At 36.4% G+C, this 20,463-nt stretch overlaps 1 protein-coding gene across 1 annotated transcript; it reads left to right on the top strand.

The window, feature by feature from the left end:
• The first annotated feature begins 14,956 nt into the window (after positions 1 to 14,956).
• LOC145029034 (thioredoxin-like 1-1, chloroplastic) lies at positions 14,957 to 16,351 on the top strand. Its single transcript, XM_078977684.1, has 3 exons — positions 14,957 to 15,445; positions 15,522 to 15,686; positions 15,761 to 16,351. The coding sequence occupies exons 1-3, from the start codon at positions 15,068 to 15,070 to the stop codon at positions 16,022 to 16,024; spliced, it is 807 nt and encodes a 268-aa protein (XP_078833810.1). The 5' UTR covers positions 14,957 to 15,067; the 3' UTR covers positions 16,025 to 16,351.
• The last annotated feature ends 4,112 nt before the right edge of the window (positions 16,352 to 20,463 follow it).

Raw genomic sequence — 20,463 nt, 5'->3', positions numbered from 1 at the left:
CACTGGTGTTAAAAGAGGATAGAGATTCTGCTCCAAAGACGCAAAGGGGGAGATTGTTGAATATTTTAAGTGTTGCGTCTTGGATTATTTGTTTTGTAAACGGATTGGGCTTATCCATCCGTAGTTATCTAGTATAGTTTCCTTTATCTAGATAAGTTGTTAGGGTTTTATTATATAGATATGCATGCATGTATGCGTATATAATAGATTATTCATTCACGTTGATTCTTGTAACCCTAATCATACCTCTACAGATTGTAGTTCTTTATCGAGCTCTTCTGGGGTATTTTGCATTAATCATTCGACATCTTCATCGCAATACTTGTGTTCTTATTTACGTTCTTATTAATATTTTGCTTAGAATCATACGATCCTGAAAGAACTTTGTTCTAACAAGTTGGATTGCCACGTCTGAGCTCGGGTTCCGATCAGATGACACCTCACAGGTACGCCCCGCGTACGAGGGGCACGCTCTGCGTAGAAGATTGCCTCGCTGTACGCCCAGTATACCGAGGACTTAGGCCCAACGTAGTTAGCAACTTCACTGCCCTATAAATAGAAACCGAGGCCGTCGTATTTTTGTTTAGAAAATCTCATTTCTTTCACACGTTTACACCTTCCACTCTCTCCCAATTTAAGCCCCAGTATCATTCCCGACACCCGAAGCATGTCTCGACGCTCTGAAGTTCCCGAGAAAATTATATTTTCGAGTCGAAACTCTGCCCGTGTAAGACTGGTTTTCAACTAAAATTCTCGGTTTCGTCACAGAAAGTCATATTTAGAGCCGAAGTGCTGCCCAAATTATCATTCAAATCCCGATTATTTCACGGTGAGTTCAATATAGGGACAATTGTATGTTATGTGTTATATATTCAATGTACTTTCTTGTGTTATATCGGATTTATGCCTTTGGCCATGTTGAGCATGACTCGTATAATGTTATGGTATTGGCTTTGTGTCTTTGGCCATGTAGAGCATGACTCGTATAACTTCTGGTATTGGCATAAGGCTATATAGGGCTTAAAGCCTGTATATTTTAGCAAACTAATAATCCGAAATTGTATTTTTTGTGCCATTTGGGCTGAAGCTTTATTGATGTATATCAAGTTGAAATTGATTGATGGTTGATATGGAAAGTCTGTCATATGATACACATATGTCTTTGTTGTTCTTTGTCCCTCTTTGCTTCTGTCATATTGATATGTATATGACATAGCATTATATTGTAACTGTTATTGAACTCACTAAGCGTCACCCGCTTATCCCTCTCAATGTTTAGACTATTACAGGTGACAAGCATCCTGTATAGTCATGTATTGGTAGAAGATGTAGAATATATAATATTATAGTTTTTGTATTGTATTCATGTGTAACATTCCAAAAATTCAAACCAATTTAAAATTTTTATAACATTTCAAGCCATTAAAAATCATTAGAACTTTGTTCTCAAAATGTATAATATCATAGTTTTCCCAGAGACATAGGTAAAGCAGGAGGAGCTGTACGATCACGCATTTGCCTTCCCGTGGTCATCAGATGTACCTGAAACAAAATCAACAACTGTAAGCCCAAAGCTTAGTGAGTTTCCCCAAAATACCAACGCCATATAAATATAACCATATCGTATAAACATATAAGAAGACAGCAAACAACATGTATAATGAGCCATCAGTTTGACTGGACTGACTCCCGGTCCTCAGCCTATCTGGACCGCTCTCCGAGCCATTGGCATGTATGGACCCCCCCTTCAGGGCCTTCAGCCTATCTGGACCGCTCGCTGGGCCTTCAATATGACTAGATTTGCTTGACCGGGGCCTGCAGTCTACCTAGTCCGCCCGGGGTGTCTTGGCACTACAACACACAGCAGAACCTGCCTCAACCCTCCCCCATACCAATAAACATGTGCACATAATTATCGTACGCTAGCATGCAATAACAAAGAGTCATACAGATCTAACTGATCTATAGCATAGACACCTTCCTACAACCAGGATATCAATCAAACAAATTACTAGCATAGCAACCATCCTAAGCTAGGATGTAATCTAACATATTAACCATCCCAAACCAGGATGTAAATCATAAAGGGCCAGTCTTGGTGCCGTAGACCCTGTTGATATAACGAGGAGAACTCACCTCGCAACTAACGTCTGAAACTAGAAAGCTTCAACTCTCGGATCACCAACATGAACTTCACTACCTATAGATACCATAAAATCCTCTTTCATAAATCTCCAAATTACCAAAATACCCTCAAAAGTCAACTGGTCAACTCATGGTCAAAATCAAAGTCCACAGTCAAAGGCAACAGTCCATGTTGACTCAACTCGTCGAGTGCAGTTCACCTACTCGTCGAGTCCTTCCTGAACTCGAGAAGTCATGAAATCCTTGATTGGCTCATCGAGTATCCTTTAACTCTCCGAGTTCATACGTGTCCAAGAATTGGGAGAAACCCCAACCGACTCGCCGAGTTTAAGGCAAACTTCAACGGACTTGCCGAGTTGTTCATCAAACTCGCTGAGTTCATGGCCATCTTCATTGGGCTTGCCGATTTGTTCATTCAACTCGTCGAGTCCTCGCAGACCTTCATCCATGCAGACGCTTTTTAAGCCATGGTAAGACTCCAGATTACAGATCCAAGCTTCTAAGGCATGATTATCACGTAAAGTTGCAAACTTTACGCACATGCAAGGTTCTAAAATCCCTAAATGACCAATCTATGCCTCCAATGGAGCTTTACACCTTGGGAGAGTCTCATTCTTGCACAACCTGGAAACTTTATGTACTAAGAAACCCAAAGGAGCTCAGTTCTGAAGTTACAACTTCAGATCTTAGATTGCAAAGAAGAAAAGCTTCCAATCATACTATGAAAACCCTAGAATTTGACCAAAGAGAGGATCTAGAATGAATGAGGCTAGGGTAACGATTTATACCTTCTATAAGAGGCTAAATACAATAGATTTCAATTCCTTCAAGCTCCTTGCTTCTGAATGCTTGATCTCCAAGTTCTTTTCTCCAAGGAAATCCTCCTCCAAGCTTAAGAATGCACAAAATGAGTACATACACATGATTAGGGCTTTAGAGGGACAAGAAGCATTGAAGGGAAGGCTAGGGAAGGCCAATGATCCTTTAAATAGCGTGAAATACCCCGAAATTTAGGGTTTCATCTGCCAGCTCCTACTCGTCGAGTCCCTTTATGGACTCGGCGAGTAGACCACTAAATGCGTGATCCCACCTCACTGCTACTCAACAAGTAGGGCAACCAACTCGTCGAGTAGATCTTTCAACCAAATAATATTTCATTTAACTCCCTACATGAGAATCAGGGCGTTACATCCTAGGAAAGTATGTAATATATAAAACTTTGTAAAATCTTAATAGTCGGGTTGTATCCGATATATGTAATTAAACTACCAGTTTAAAATATTATTTAATGAATATGCATGTAACATGTTTTGGAGTAATTTGGAGTGATAATAATATCTTTAGTATGAAAATTCGGGTCGTTTATCGTTGCTCTCCATGGCGTTTATGTCTCCATTGTTTCTAACCGTGATGTTCGGTTCTCCTCTGGTTTTCAGCAGAATTTCAATGAGGAATTGGGCACTAGGATACACTTTAGCATCGCCTATCATCCGCAGACCGATGGCCAGAGTGAGAGGATGATATAAAATCTTGAGGATATGTTGCAAGCCTATGTCGTTGATTTTGGTGGGAGCTGGGACTCCTACCCGCCTCTTGCGGAGTTCTCCTAAAATAATAGTTTTTACTCCAACATTAGTGCTCCACCTTTTGAGCTCTTGTATGGTCGGAGATATCATCCCCCCATATGTTGGGGCGAGTTTGGTCACAGAGTTATGAGGCAGACCGAGGTGGTCCTTCAGACTACATAGATGATTCAGAAGATTAGGTAGAGATTGCAGACTGCTCAGCTTCGACCGAAGAGCTATGCCAACCGATGTTGATCTGAGTTGGAGTTTCAAGTCGGCAACATGGTGTTGCTGAAGGTCTCACCCTTGAAAGGTGTGATTCATTTTAGGAAGAGGGGGAAGTTGGGTCCCCAATATATGGGGCCATTACAGGTTATTTTCATGGTTGGCAAGGCTGCCTACATATTGTATCTTCCTGAGGAGCTCAGTCAGATTCATAACACTTTCTATGTTTCGCAGTTGCGAGAGTGCATATTGGATGAGGACACGGTTGTGTCATTGGATGATATTTAGGTTGATGAACGCTTGAATTATGTTGAAAGACTAGTAGCTATTTTAGAGAGGAAAGTAAAGACCTTGTGATGCAAGGAAGTACCTTTGGTAAAGGTACAATGGGAGTATCGAAGGGACTCCGAGTGGACCTAGGAGTCGGAGTCGGAGATGCGGGAGCATTACCCAGATTTGTTTGTTGCAATAGACTTTGAGGACGAAGTCTAGATCAAGTGGGGGAGAGTTGTAACATCTCGGGCTTTCAGGTATTTTCAAATCCTTCCTTTGCTATTTAAATATGTCATTTTGGGCCCTTGGAGTATAAAGATGTAGCCTTATGATGCCCTAGTGTCAAAATGGTGATTTTTGGAAGCAAGATTGGTACACTAGGCGTACATGTGAGTAAGCTAAGCATACTAGGGCATGCCCTAGTAGGCTGGGCATACACATATGTACACTAGGTATGCTAATGTCCGGGTGAAACCCTAATTTTAGGGTTTAAGGAGTATTTAAGTACCTTTATGGATCATTTTGCTTCACTCTTTCAGCCTCCAAGTCGTTGAGCCATTTTTATCAAACCCTAACCGCATAAGTGAGTGTTTTGAGCATAAAGTGTGTTATTTGTGTAATTAAAGGATAAGGAACTGTACCAAGGAGTCAAGGAAGGAAAGCAAGCTTGTAGATCTTGGATCATCATCTCATTTGGGAGCTCTAGAAGGTATAAAATTGCTACCTATTTGTTTTGTTTGCTTAGATCTCATCATGGTAGCTTTATGATGTTCTTTTGTCCCTAAAAGTCACATTTTTGTGCATGTTTGATTTTGAACGTATTCAGCTGTCGTTCAAGACCCTAGGAAGGGTCCTTAATCATAAAAATGAGGTCCCAATGGCCAGAAGTGTTTCATGCACTTGGAAAAAGGGTCTCAATTGGTGAAGCCCTTGTATTAAGAACTTATGGACGTGTAAAGTCATAAAGTTGGAGACTTTATGAATCTAGGGTGCATTTTGTGACATCCCCATTTTCACGGCCAGAAAAGACCGATTTTGTTTATGCTTTATAAAAATCAAAGTACCTCTTTTAATAAAAATGATGCGGAATTTGTTCCCAGTAAAACATGATAAATACGTTATCAAAGAATTTCCGAAGAAAAGTATTTTTAATTCGTTTTAAAAAATTTGGGATGTCATTGTCAGTACAGAAACATAAGCATAAACAGAACTTACATTTATTTACACTAGTGATCTACATCTCTTTAATCTCTCAGTTTAATCTGACTTCATCTCAACACCTGTAATATAAATAAACTGAGTGGGTCAGGTTGGGAAACCTGGTGAGTACATAGGGTTTTCAACCCATAATAATATAATTATTATGTTTAAACAATAAAAAAATCGATCCAATTACCCATCCCCATTATCTTCTTTACTCTTAAGGATCTATCCTAAGAGTTATATATCCCGCATTCATTTATTATGAAGTTTTTGCTTCCAGAGTTATAGGACTGGCACTAAATCCATAGCTGCCAATGCTCGTTCGTAAAGCACTAATTCCATAGTTGTTGGGTACTAAATCCATAGCTACCAATGTTTATCTAATAGGTATTCAGTCCATAGCTACCAATTCCTAACATGTACTAAATCCATAGCTACCAGTGTTTATCCAATAGACACTAAGTCCATAGCTACCGATGTTATTTATTAGGCACTAAGTCTATAGCTTCCAATGTTTACTCACATCATCTTTTATCTCTCATCATTCATCTACCCATCTCATACCCAACATACTTGTATATTTAAAATACGTATACAATTCAAATCATTTAAAACATGTATAAAAAATCTTCATCAAGCATAGACAACAAGTATTCAGATAATATGCACACATAGCACGTAGTTTATATAAAATACTTCATATCTATGTGTAAGATGAAAGTAACTATGCACTCACCTGAGAATGTGGTGACTCGGTACTCGGACAGCGCTTCATTTACTTTAAAATAATTTCCTTCGACGAAACCTAGTATTATTACCACTAGATTTTAGTCTAATATTTACCGTGACTAATTATTAGTCTTGTTATTATTATTATATAAGCGTTTAAACAATACTTTCCAACTACTATGTACAAATAGGGGCCAGACATAAAACACCAGAGGGCAGGACCATTTTGGCGTATAGCACTTCTGAAATCCAACAACCCTATGCGGCCCTTTAAACCAGATTCCCCGTACCGTGAGTAGTTAAAAAGATATTATAACGACACATATATAAGTCATAATAATAGCTCAAATATTTATTATAAGTTCATAATAACAATATTAATTTTAAATATAACCTATATTAAAATAGGGTAAACATAACTTACTTACAAGGAGGTTTTAGCTAGAAGTTGGGCTCTGCAGAGGCAGAACTTCGTCGTTGAATTTTTCTAAGAAAGATTCATGCAGCGCTTCAGCGCTCACCTTACTATACTATAACTACAGAAAGATAAGTCGAATCACGAGGGACCGAAATCCTCGGGGGATAATGAAAGAAAGACTCTTGAATCAAGAGAATGGTGCAAGAAATATGAAAGCCCAAGGCTCTTATTTATACTAATTGAATTTTCAAAAACTACCCTTCACAATTACTTAATGATCTTTTAGTTATATAAACAACTAAACACCCCTCTATAATACTATTTTAAATAGGTTTAATGATATTTGTACTAAACTAATGTCGAAAGAACTCAACATTAGTCTTGTAATGACCACATCGTCGATACCTTTCTAATGATACATACATATGTATATATATGTGTACGTATATATGATTTATACTTTATTTTAATACGTAAATATGTTATTATAACTTGTAACTCGTTCATATAAACTCCGTTTTTGATGTTCTTTATATCCACGTGTAGGTGGAGACGTACCCTACAACTTTCGCTTAGACTCCATCGGCTAATTTTGACTTTATTTTTAAAGTTATATTTTTAACAGGCCGGGACAGGATTGGTCTGTTAAAATCTCATAACTTCTTCATCTGATGTCCATTTTCATTTGTCTTTTTATCGTTACGCTACTAATAACGAGATCTTCGATTCTCGTTTAGGTTGTGTCGGCTAAAAACAGCTTGATCTAATACTTGAACTTCGGGCTGTACATCGCTAAGCCGAAACTTCGAAAAATCATAACTTCCTCATACGAAGTCAGATTTGGGCTTTCTTTTTATGGACGTTCTCAGGTTAACATATTCTATGACTTTCATTTATATTACTAAGGCTAAAAGCCAATCTATCATAAATTCACTATTTACGTCTTCGCGGTGCCGTGTCAGTTCCGTCGCTAAACTTCGACGGGTCATAACTTCTTCATTATAAATCGGATTTCAGCGCTCTTTATATGTACGGAAACCTTGAGATATATTCTACAAGTTGGTTAAGATTATTTATTCTAAATAATCTTTTGTAAAAAAGTCGTTTTCGACCCCTATTATCTCTAAATTGATTAGCCCGGATCTACGGGCGTTACACATTGTGGACCATGGATCTGTAATATGGGCTTAAGTGCTTAAGCCATTAAGCACTTAATGGACTTTTGGATCTGCGAGGCTACACCTTGCGTAGGGAGGAGTATGCTACATGTACTCATTCAACCACCCTGATAGTGGTCAATGCGAGGTTCGCATACACCCTACATACCTCCGGCGTACGCCCATCATACGTCGTTTGTGGGCTTTTGAGTTTAGGCTTCGAGTTTTGGGCCACCTTTTGGGCTTGCATGGATTAGGTCCTCATTGGACTTTCTGAGTATGAGTGTTTTGGGCCAATTAGAGAGTTAGACCTTTGGATATGGCCCAATAGGAGGTTGGGCCGAATTTGGAAAATTGGGCCAATTATGGGTCTTGAAGTAATTTTGGCATTTAAATCAAAAATGGACATTGGGCCTTGGCCCAATTTGGTAAAGGGTAAAATGGTCATTTACCTTAAGCATGAATCCTTTCTCAAGATTAGTAATCCAATTGTTAATTGGATGTTTTTTTTGTTGTGATAGTTGGGGATTCTGTGTGAGCCATCAGCCTGAGGTAGAGATGCACACAAAAACCGGTTTCACTATTCAAAACCGGATCCAATCCGAAACCGGATTGGGTCAAAACCGGTTTTGACCAAACCGGATCGGATCGGATTTAAAACCGGATTTTCAATCGGATCCTAATCCTATATTCCAAATCGGATTTGATACCGGATCGTAAACCGGATTCGCTAAAAACCGGATCCAAATCCGCCCCAAAATCCGATTAAAACCCACTAAAATCGGTTTAAACCGGTTTCAAATCGGATTAGAATCGGATTTGGATTTTGGTTAGAACCGGATCGGATTTTGACCGGATTCGGATCGGATTTTGACTGGATCGGATTTTTGATGACGTAAGCGAAACCGGATCGGATTCGGATCCGGATCGGATCGGATCGGATTCGGGTTTTGTGCATCTCTAGCCTGAGGTTTTAGTAAGGTTTGTCATTGTGAGGTGACTGTCTTCACTGTACTTTTGGGTCGAAGGCACCAAGGCTGACCCTTTGCTTTGATAACCTGATAATTTAGAAGTGATGAGTATGGATTTGATATGCATGCTAGTCTTGATATGCTATTCTGGTAGATCTTTAGGACTACCTACGATATTGTATGTTTATCTGAATGTGTTATTATCTATTATATGTCAACATATTTTTCGGGTTGGGTTGAGGTTGTACTGCTCTGTGCTGTAGCCAAAAAAGCCCCAGAGCGTACCAAATATGAGATGAGGGTTAGGGAGGGCATGCCAGACTCATACTAAGGGCTCATGGGCATTCCAAATAGGAGTTGAGGGCTAGGAGGGGCATGCCAGACTCAAACTGAGGGCTTAGTGGTACTATGCTGAAGGGCTGATCAGGCCTGGGAGCAAGCCAAATATAAGCTGTGGGACCATGGGGGCAAGCCAGACTTATGCTATGGGTTCAGGGGTAATTTGGTCTGTTAGTTGCGGACACATTGCATGTTGTTATCATATTTGTCCTATTTGTTATGTATCGGTATTTTAGGGGATCTCACTAAGCTTTGGGCTTACAGTTTTAAATTATGTTTTAGGTACTTCAAAGGATCGGGTGAAGGCAAAGGCGTGATCGTGCACCTCCCCATGTTTTCATTTCATGATTTTGAGATTTCTCTGATGTTGAAGTTATTTTTGAAAACAATTTGAAAACAATGATGGTTTTGAGTATATTTTAAAAGTTTAAAATTTTTGAGAATTTTATGAATGTTACAATTATCATAAATGATTGTTGTGGTAGAGGTTTCTACCATCCCATTAATTATCATTCTAGAAGACAAGTACTTAGAAAGTTCTTTTTCTAAGTGGGAGCGATATCGAACTTTAAGAGCTAAAGATCCATAAGCTAAATGCATTATAGTTTGGAATTAGTAAGTTTTCAACTATTGTTAATTCTACTCAACGGTTGATCAGAAACTAATGAAACATATAGGGATGTATTCATGTATGATTATCAAGTATGAGCTTGATTAATCGACCTCCATATATTACAAATATATAGAGTAAGTGAGTTTTCAAAGGAGAAAACATACATGAGTGAAAATATTTCAAGATTTAAAGTTAACATCTCAAAGTAAGAATCTTCTTTCTTATAAATTAATTACATAGTGTGATTTAATTATAAATCAAGATGATTCTTATGTTTTCTATAAAGTTAGTGGGAGCGAAGTAACATTCCTAGTATTATATGTAGTTGACATACTAATTCTTGGAATAAGAATCTATATAAATAGACCATGACAACTTAAAAAATTAAGTAAAATTGTATTAATTGTCAAGGATCTTAAGGAGCTTAAGATATAAGACCCTGAGAGAGTTTATCTTGTAAAATACCACATGCCATGATTTTAAGCACTCCTCAAAATCTTCGTGCAATGTTTTGAACTAGATAATATAATTGTATTACATATGTTGCTGCAATTGGATTAATCTATATGTCATAACTATGCATGAAGGTTAGGTAAGTCGTATGCTTAGAGCATGTCGACTGATACCAGTATAATCCGAGAACAAGTCATGGTGTGAATTAAAGGAACATTGTAAAGTACTTGCAAGAACTAGAGGAATATTCCTAATTTACGGAATAGTTGAAAGGAAGCTATGTTTAAGTTGTTGCACATATGCTAAACTTTCAAATAAATTGAGATGTTTCTCAATTGGGAGTGTTCTAATTATGAATGAAGAGAAATTACATGGATAGTAGTTCCATGTAGATTTTAATTACAGTTACACACCAGAGTTAGAGTACATTGTTGTTTGGGGAACCACATACAAAGATGCTTAATGTATAGTTTATCATGACTATGAATAATCCCATTACGCAAGTAGTGGTATCTAAGTCATATTTAAGCATCAAATACATTCTCAATAGTTTTCTCTATATATGAGTTATATATATATATATATATATATATATATATATATATATATATATATATATATATATATATATATATATATATATATATATATAACTGAAAATGTAGGTATTCGAGAAGTTTATACAAATCAAGGTTGCCAAATCTACTTAACAAGCTCGTTCATTAGCTAAAACATGAAAGTCAAGCTGGTGTTATAGGGCCTTGTTGATATAAGTAGATGTATTTGATTGAAATTTAGTATTTGGATATTAGAACAATACAAGAAAAATATATTGTGATGAGTTGATATATTGGATATGAGTCTTTCATTAAATAATTTTTGTGTTCTATATTAGCATGTTTAAATCCTTGAATAACTAGGTTATTCTAAATGTCTATAGTCTTTCATAGTTATGGGAGCATCCATGAGGTAAGACTAATAGGAGTGGATTGGTTGATTCTCATGGAGATGAGAATAACAAGAGTTGCTACCAACTTCAAAGGTACTTGATTACGAGACTAAGTATTGTACTTGACCCATATCAAAATCACTTTATGGATCGTATTCATGAGTGATATTTTGATCAAGGTTGTATCTTTGTATTCTTAGACTTGAGATACATATTTGGGACTTAAAGTGTAGGCGTTATTGTGCTTTGACATGGTTAAATGCTATTCCGTAAAATGCAGTCATAAGGGTCATCGTTGGGTATGACATGAACTACATGAAAGGCGTATATAGTCAAGATGGGATTTGTTCCCTCTTATTCGTTGAGAGTTAGACATCTAAAGCCTTACTAAAAGTTGAACACTAAATGAGATTGATGGTGATCCATATCTCATGTTCAACATGATGTTTGAGATAAAAGAATAAATGATACAACACCTTTCATAACAATTATAGCTTAGAGCTCCTAGAGTTGACTGTTGATGAGATGACACCCTTCATATGTTGTTAGGGGCAGTAGGCCGTTGCTAGACGCCAACTACTGTCTATGTCAATCTGTAATGAATATTTTGAAAGTGGGAGATTGTTAAATCTATTTGCCCAAGAATCATTATTGAGTGATATTGCTAATAATATATGATTCTTTTATTTAATTAGGGAATAATTATTTTTTATGAAAATAATAATTATAAGACAACATAACTAGTCATTATTTCATATGGTATCGATTAATAAGTCATGCACAACATTTTGGATTAGTTGATTTTTTTTCTTTTACCTAAAGACAAAGTTAATATTTTATAAACTTTGAGTTTATAAAATTTATAACAATTCTTCTTCCTTATCAAGGTATGGACGAAAGTTTATATAAAGGAGTGGAGGTTGCTTGTCAACCTTCATACCTTGTCTCCTGTGCTCCTAAATGCTACCAATACTTTAGAGTATTTTAATGTCAAGCCTTATCTTGCATGCAACTATAAAATAGTGTATCTTGCATGAATTTTGGCTAGTTGTTCAAGTGCATCTTTTTTCCCTTTCTTCTCTAGAAAGTCGTAGATTTCTGTGGTCTCTCCATCTTTCTTTTTGAAGTTAAGTGTTGGCGATTAGAAGCCCTCTTGATTTGTATCCTTTAGTGCTTATTTGAGTTAAGTACTTAAAGCTGAAGCCACTCAAGAATGCAAGAAGAAACTCACATTCCAAGTGGCTTATCTTGATGGTGAATACTCGTAGAGAAAACCATACACTTTGATTTTTCTATCTTCATTAACACCCTAAAACATGGTGGATTCAAAGACTTCAAAGATTGTCATTCTGAAACACGCTTTGGTTGTTTTTAATATCATTCTAACATTTATAAATGGATCCTAAATGGTCTGGTTTTGTTATAAACTTAAGGGTAAATTACACGGATGGTCCATGTGGTTTAGGGTAATCTGCGTGTTTGGTCCCTAACAACTTTTTTTTTAACTCGGACCGTCCCTACTTTATATTTTTGTTACACGCTTGGTCCCTATCCGTTCTAAAAAGACTGATTTAACCTTACTGATTTTTTTACTCTTTTTAAATTATCAGTTAATTCAAAACATATTAATGAAAGTGGAAAAAATATTAATTTAATATATGTCAGCCTCTTTTATTCATTTGCTGGAGAAAATCCTCACTCATCATCACCTTCTCTTCTATCTCTACGATTCACCACCAGAACAAATGTTGCAACCCCTAACACCACAATCGGTTTACCTCCGACGAGTTTTGGAAACCCAAAGAAAAAAAATCACCCCTAGATCTGGGTTACCGACGAACAGAAACACCTCCCTTGAAAATCGATCTCTCTCTATAGATCTTGTCTCCTTCCATTGAAACCGACAGAGGTCAATTAGTCGAAGTGTTGTGTGATTTTTTCTTTGGGTTTATGTGACTCTTGGTGATAGACTGACGGGTCATTGGATGAAGCATTTGCGATAATTGGATTTTAGATTTTGATTTCCAGATCTGGGTCTTATTTAGATATCAATTTTTCATTTTTGGTGTGTTTAGATGTGTTAGTCATTTGATTTTGGTTTTCATTTGGGTTCTAGTATTTGATTTTTGCTTGATTGATCTCATCGTTGATAGTGGTTCATACGAGGAGTACGATCAGAAGAAAATGAGAGGGAGGGGTGGTGTGAGTAGGTGGATGGGAGGGGGACCGACGTCATTTGAAGGTTTCCAAAGAGGGTGAAAATGGTCGGTAATGTAGGTTCTTGAGAGGAGATCGGAGTTTTTCGGTGGAGACTGACGTTTTCTGGCGGAAAGGAGTCTGATGGAATCTATTTTTTTTTGGTGGAGTCCGGCGTTTTCCAGTGAGAGGAGTGAGATTTTCCGACGACTAAACATAAGGAGGCAAGGGAGGGGAGGAGGATTCGATGGTATGGGTTCTTGAATCGAAGGAGGGTTTGATTGGTGGGTGTTTGTCGGGGATTTAATGAAGTCGCCGGAGTTGGGATGAAGGAATCGGAGATGGGAGAATGGTCGAGGGAAGAAGAAGGCTGAAGGGGAAGGAGGGAGGGGCCCACATGTATTTTTTTATTTGAATAAGATTAAAATAAATAAATAAATAAAAATTTAATTAATAAAGAAATGGATAAGGGTAAATTAGTCTTTTTAGAACGGATAGGGACTAAGCGTGCAACAAAAGTATAAAGTAGGGATGGTCCGAGTTAAAAAAAATTATTACGGACCAACCACACAGATTACCCTAAACCACATGGACCATCCGTGTAATTTACCCTAAGGGTGTCAATTTATGACACGCCACGACAAAAATACACGACACGAAACGAAATCAGGACGAAATCAAAATTCGAATTCGTTTTCGTGTCGTGTTCGTGTTAAGTTTAAAAAACACAATGTCGTGTCGTGTCGTGTTCGTGTTTACAAATCCACACGAAATTAACACGATTGAGCATGTATTTGTCGTGTTTTCGTGTTTGTCGTTTTTATCGTGTTATATATGATTAAATATGAATTAAATAAAATAATAGTTATGTAATATTATCTTTGTCGTGTCGTGTCGTGTTGTCGTTTTTTAATTAGTTCGTTTTCGTGTTAGTGAAAAAAAACACGACATCGTGTTGTGTCGTGTTCGTGTTACAAAAAACCTTGTCGTGTCGTGTCGTGTCAGACAAAAACACGACACGACGGCCCGATTTGACAGGCCTAATTTACCCTAAACTTAAAAATGAACTAGTTATTTTTATAAGATTTTTATTGTAGTTTTTATGAAAAACACACTTATATAAAACCCATCATTAAATATAAAAGATGGAGTTGATGATTTTTTTAAATAACAATAGCCCTTAGAAATATATAGTTTGAGACCCGATCTATCGGTACCTGTCCCTTTATGTAGTCCCTCGTTTAAAAAGAAAAGTGTATTTCATAAATACCTTACATATTGATTTTTTTTTACTTTTGTTTTGTGAACTTAAATTTCTTTGGAAAAAAAAAAACCAAACTTTTAACTAAACCTGTAATAATCGTATGATTATAATCTTCAAAGCGTTGTGTGGATGCTTAACTCAAGTTAAGTGAAAGTTTTGAAACATGAAATATTATGAGAAGTACAAGGGCCAAAATTAGAACTATAGGCTTATGTCGTGGCAGCAGTTACTGCCATCCGATCTTATCGACCTGTTACAAAAGGAGTGGCCCTGGATACTGCCATTGATCCTATCGACATGCTAAAGCAGAGTGGCATCATAACTGCCGTCGGATCTTATCGACATGCTAGAGTAGACGGCGAACAATCAAGATTCTAAAAAACAAAGTACGAAGTCGTTTGAAAGGAAATTGAAGAAAGCAACAACCCCAGATAATTTCTTCAAATTCCCGCGAACTTCCTCATTCTTACACGTATCAGGTGAGCAAGCAACCCAAAACCTCATTTTCTGAATCTTCGTTTTGAAGCAATTTCATCTGGGGAAATCAAGTAAATCAGGAAATAAAAAATGGTTGATGTCATAGGGAAGATTAGTAGAAGTTTTAAGTTTTCAGCCTGCAATAATGATAACGCATGTGATAGATTCAAGAAACTTTCGCCGGTGATGATTCAGATGCCAGCTTTTTCAAACCTTAGAGCATCTTCCACAATCCGATCATCAGCCGGCACTAAAACTATTGACCGGAGAACGGTTGTCGGAGGTCAACAAAGAGGTATTAGCATCGGGAAAGCTTTAAAATGGTGGGAGAAAGGTCTTAAACCGAACATGAAGGAGGTGACCGGAGCAGAGGATCTCGTCAACACTCTTCTAAATGCAGGTGATAAGCTGGTCATCGTTGATTTCTTCTCGCCTGGTTGTGGAGGCTGTAGAGCTCTTCATCCCAAGGTACCCTTATATATTTTCCATATATTTATATACATGAATACGATGAATAGATATTGATGTTTTGTGGTGATTGTAGATATGTCAATTGGCGGAGATGAATCCCGACGTACAGTTTTTACAGGTGAACTACGAGGAGCATAAGTCCATGTGTTATAGCCTCAACGTTCATGTTCTTCCATTCTTTCGTTTTTATAGAGGGGCCGAAGGTCGTGTTTGCGGCTTTAGTTGCACCAATGCCACGGTTTGTTCTTTTTCACCGTTTTTCTGGTTTTTGTTAATGTAAATGCTAAAGAAACAAGTATTGTTATCATGCAGATCAAGAAATTTAAAGATGCTTTAGCAAAGCACACGACTGATCGTTGTAGCTTGGGCCCTGCGAAAGGGTTAGAGGAGAAAGAACTGTTGGCACTTGGTTCTAACAGGGACCTATCTTTCACTTATGGTCCAAAACCAAATCAACCACAACCAATAGTATCACTACCAACATCAGTGTCAGAATCAAGTCTCCCTCTTCCTCGCTCTCTGAAGCCGGTATCCGAAGATGATAAGGATAGGAGCCTGGTTTCTTGGGGGCAATGAGTACGACATATGGTGTTGTTGGTTTCTTAATTAAGATATTAAGAAGAGAAAGTGTGTGTGTGGATGGAGGGCCGGTCCTGAAAAATTAAATATTATTAAAGGTTCAGGACGAACAAAAAAAGACCTTGTGCAGCTATCCATTTTGCTGCCTCTCCCTCCCCCAACGCCCCGATGGTGGTTGGTGTGTCATTCTACTTTGTTTTTGTTTTGGAAGAAGAAGGAAGTGATGTAAATAGGCATTTCTTATTTGTTTTTAATATATGTGGTTCGTGGTGTGTATACATAGAAAGTTAACTTAATTATCCGACTCATTAAAATGTTTCGATTCCTATTATATTTAGATGGAATATGCAAACCGTTAGCAACGTGTGTAATGTTTTGGTTGGATTGGGTTGTGAATAGAATAGAAAGAAGCATGAATTGTGTTTATATTTGTATGCAGCTATCCATTTTGCTGCCTCTCCCTCCCCCAACGCCCCGATGGTGGTTGGTATGTCATTCTACTTTGTTTTTGTTTCGGAAGAAGAAGGAAGTGATGTAAATAGGCATTTCTTATTTGTTTTTAATATATGTGGTTTGTGGTGTGTATACATAGAAAGTTAACTTAATTATCCGACTCATTAAAATGTTTCGATTCCTATTATATTTAGATGGAATATGCAAACCGTTAGCAACGTGTGTAATGTTTTGGTTGGATTGGGTTGTGAATAGAATAGAAAGAAGCATGAATTGTGTTTATATTTGTATTATACCATTCGTTATAGTTATTACTAATCATTATAATGGTGGATGTTACGTTATCACCACTAATTATTATAAACTTATGGGATACCACCATTCACCACTCCATATCATTTTATTTTATTATTTTTAATTTAAAAATACAATAAAATTACATTTTTTGAAAATAACAAAAAATCATTGAATTTTTTAACTAGTTTTTTTATTAATTATAAAAAATAAGAATACAACTTCAAACTATATTACTTAATTAACCTAGAATTTAAAAAAAAATATATTACATTACTTAAATAACCTATAATTAAAAAAACAAACAAATATAAGTAAAAAAAATTAGAATTTTATTCATTGTAATGGTGTTGCACGACATCGAAGAAGGTTGAGATGAATTCTCCCTCATCATTCGAGCCAAAATTTTTAAAGAAATCCATGTGTTTTTTGGTGAAAAATGAGAGTTTTTAGAGAATAAATATTTAAAATTTGATGAAAAATGAGAATTTTATTCATAGGTATTGAGTTTGTAAAAAAAAAATTAGAAACTTGAAAAATGACTGTTAAACGGTCAAAAAGATAAAAGGTCTACGATTGGTCATTTGGATTCGTCATCGCCAACACAAAAAATCACGATCACGGATCACCGTGAAACCTCGAGCTGGTGTGCATGGAAAATTTTCATGGCCACCTAGACCGCTGTCGGATTCGTGATGGGTATACCACTCGACCTTGGTCTTTATTAGAAATCATTGATGAAGCTATTAGATATCCTAACTATTTGTTAAAATGATCATTTTTTTCTAAGAAATACTCTCACAAACTAATATTAAATTTGCAAAGTAACAACCTGATAGAAAATAAATTTGATAACTTTATTAGACATTTTTTTTGCAAACTGATATTAATTTAATGATTTAAGAAAATGTTAGAGGAACTACCTCCGGTATGATATAATGATGAACTATTAGTTTTGATTTCACAACAATTTCTTGTGAAATTCTCTTAAAATATCTAAATTTCTTCCCGAGTCTCCTTAATTGTCTCTAAATTTCTTTCTCAACTAGGAAATATGATCAAACCAAGTACATTACTCTCGACTAAAAGTCGTTAACAAATTAATGTACATCACTACTACAAAAAGGTTTATAAAACCCAGTTTTCAACCCGGTCTTATATTCAGCGAGTCCTATGCGGAAAACTCAATAGGATTCGATTTTGCAACCGGTTCATATAAGTGAAATAAAGCCTGGTTCCCATATGTAAACCAAGTTTTATTTTCCATACCTTGATAGATTTTGTGTGGCTATACAACCCAATTTTCATGCACAAATCGAATTCTATTACAAATCACAAGATCATTCTTCTTTTTCTTTATATCCTAGTTCTTTAATATTCAACCGGTACTATTTTTATCTTTTAAAAAAATCATTAAATAATTCTATAAACCCAAAATGCAGATATAAATCGAATGCGCTAACTAATTCTACAACAAATCTATATGATTAATCCACAATCTCGTTGTGTTTTATGCTTATACATTAATTAATAAGAAAATTAAACAAACTTCAATATTTAAGACCGCATTTATGTTTCCAGAAAATGGAAACAACACCACGCAATGTTTTAAGTCCTACTTTATTTAAATAAAGCTTCTAATCTTGTTATAAGATTACCAACTGCATAATCTTCTGTCATTTCAAGAAACTCTGAAACACATCTCACCATGGAAATGTTTTCTGTTGATAATTCAAAGTTAATGCCATACAAAAACTTTGTTGCAAGTTCAAATCCATTAGAGTCTCTCTAGTGATATCAGAGATTTCAATTACAAAAAGATCAAAATCTTTGGGGTTGGATACTAACTTTTTTATGTAACCATGCTTTAAAAGTTGAAAGCAATGGAAACTACATAGAGTTGATAAAATAAAATATAAACTTACATAAGAGGATTAATATCAAGAGGGTATACATGAATTTACCTTTTGTAATGAAAAAGAAACACCTCCTTTGTGGATTGTAACATCACTTGGGATCTCTTGGGAGAAAAGTCTATTAACATTGAAATCAAGTCTCTTCAGATCTTCAAAAATAAAAGTATAAAAGAAAACAATTTGAAAAGATTGAAAGCAAACCAATCACAAGTTTTCTTCATGGAATTAATCAAAAGTTGTTCACTTTAGTCTCTTGGCTTGTTGTGGGCAGTGAATTCTCTAGGGTATAACATCTATTAGGACAACAATTGATTAAGTATATCATTTTACTACTATGTTCTATGTTGCTTTTGAAATAGCCATAAACAGGGAGGAAAAATCTCAAACAATAAACTATAAGCATCAAACACAATCTGATGACAAATCTTCAAATGGAAAAATCTCATGGCTTGAAGCATCAAACAATAAACCATAAGCATCAACCGAGAAGCATCAAACATAACTCAAACAGTCATGATTTGAGTCTAATTCCAAACAGATTTGAAGAATCAGAGTATTAACCTTGGTCTCCGATGGTGGAGAAGAGATGGACCAGAGGAGTTTGAAGAAGGCACTGATGAGCTAAAACTCATAAACTATAAGCATTAACCAATTTTCGAACAATGAAACAACCATAGTTTGAATCTAATTCCACACACGTTTGAGGAATTGAAGCAAGTACCTTGGTCTTTAAAGATGGTTAAGGAACTCGCAGATGGTGGAGGAGAGATGGACCGCAGATAATGAACTAGTGAGAATGAAAGTCGAAGGCAGAAGATATCGATGGATGGAAACGATCTGAAATTGTCATTTTCTTTCAAATTAGGTTAGGTTAACTGCTCCTGGCCTCACTGCCAACAACATAAGTGCTACTCCACACCTAGATAGTTATACAAGGTAAACCCTTAGTCTACCTACAAAAGCTAAGGGTTAGCCAAAGGTCAACTCAAGTCAAAGAATACAACAGCCATTAGCAAATCCTCCATGTTGTGGCCTTCCTTGGCCATGCTGTGGGCATAAGATGACAAAACAGTCGACTGGTCCCTACTCACCACACCATGGCGGCCTAGTGCTACGCCGTGCGGAACAATCTGATTAGCTTAATCGAGTTAAGCTCCTTTTAACTCAAAACCAAAGGTTCAAAAATCCAAATATACTCCTTCTCAATGCCATAATGGATTAAGTTTCAAACTTTATCCATTAAGACACTTCAATAAGAAAAGAGCTCCAATTAATGGTTCAATAAAGGCAAAACCATGACATGGGCTTAATCATTAAGCACTTTTCCTCAAACTCCTTAGTCCAACCAACTCTAGAGGAATTTCTAATAGCATATCTAACATAAAGTTGAGTGCTTTATAGACATGCATGCCCATTACATGTCTAGATTCCATTTTTAGGTCAAAAAGGGCAAAAGGTGACCAAAAATTATGCAAGGCTAAGAATCTCAACCAAATTCTAGATGTACAAAATATATTGCTCATAGGACTCATGAGAGTCATAAAGTTGCAACCTTTATCACATCAATCCAAACAAACATCACTTATGGACCAAAGTAAGCTAATAAAGCTAGATCTACAACCAAAGAATCATCAAGATGGAAGCTTGAGGACTTATAAATGGTCCAGAGAGTGATTCCAAGGATGGGAGGAGTTGTTGCTTAATCCTTGGGCTAGCACCTTCTTTTTCTTCCTTTAAAATGCAACCAAACACCACAAAAAGCTTAATGTCACA

Source organism: Lactuca saligna, chromosome 2, assembly GCF_052625555.1.
Source record: "Lactuca saligna cultivar CGN05327 chromosome 2, ASM5262555v1, whole genome shotgun sequence".
Lineage (NCBI taxonomy): Eukaryota > Viridiplantae > Streptophyta > Magnoliopsida > Asterales > Asteraceae > Lactuca > Lactuca saligna.
This window is presented reverse-complemented; position numbering and strand designations above follow the sequence as displayed.

Bases quoted from the DNA above. Each gene is read 5' to 3' on its own strand.
- LOC145029034 (XM_078977684.1), top strand. From the start codon at position 15,068: ATGGTTGATGTCATAGGGAAGATTAGTAGAAGTTTTAAGTTTTCAGCC. The intron at 15,446-15,521 runs GTACCCTTATAT...TGGTGATTGTAG, and splicing joins GTAGAGCTCTTCATCCCAAG to ATATGTCAATTGGCGGAGAT. The intron at 15,687-15,760 runs GTTTGTTCTTTT...GTTATCATGCAG, and splicing joins TTAGTTGCACCAATGCCACG to ATCAAGAAATTTAAAGATGC.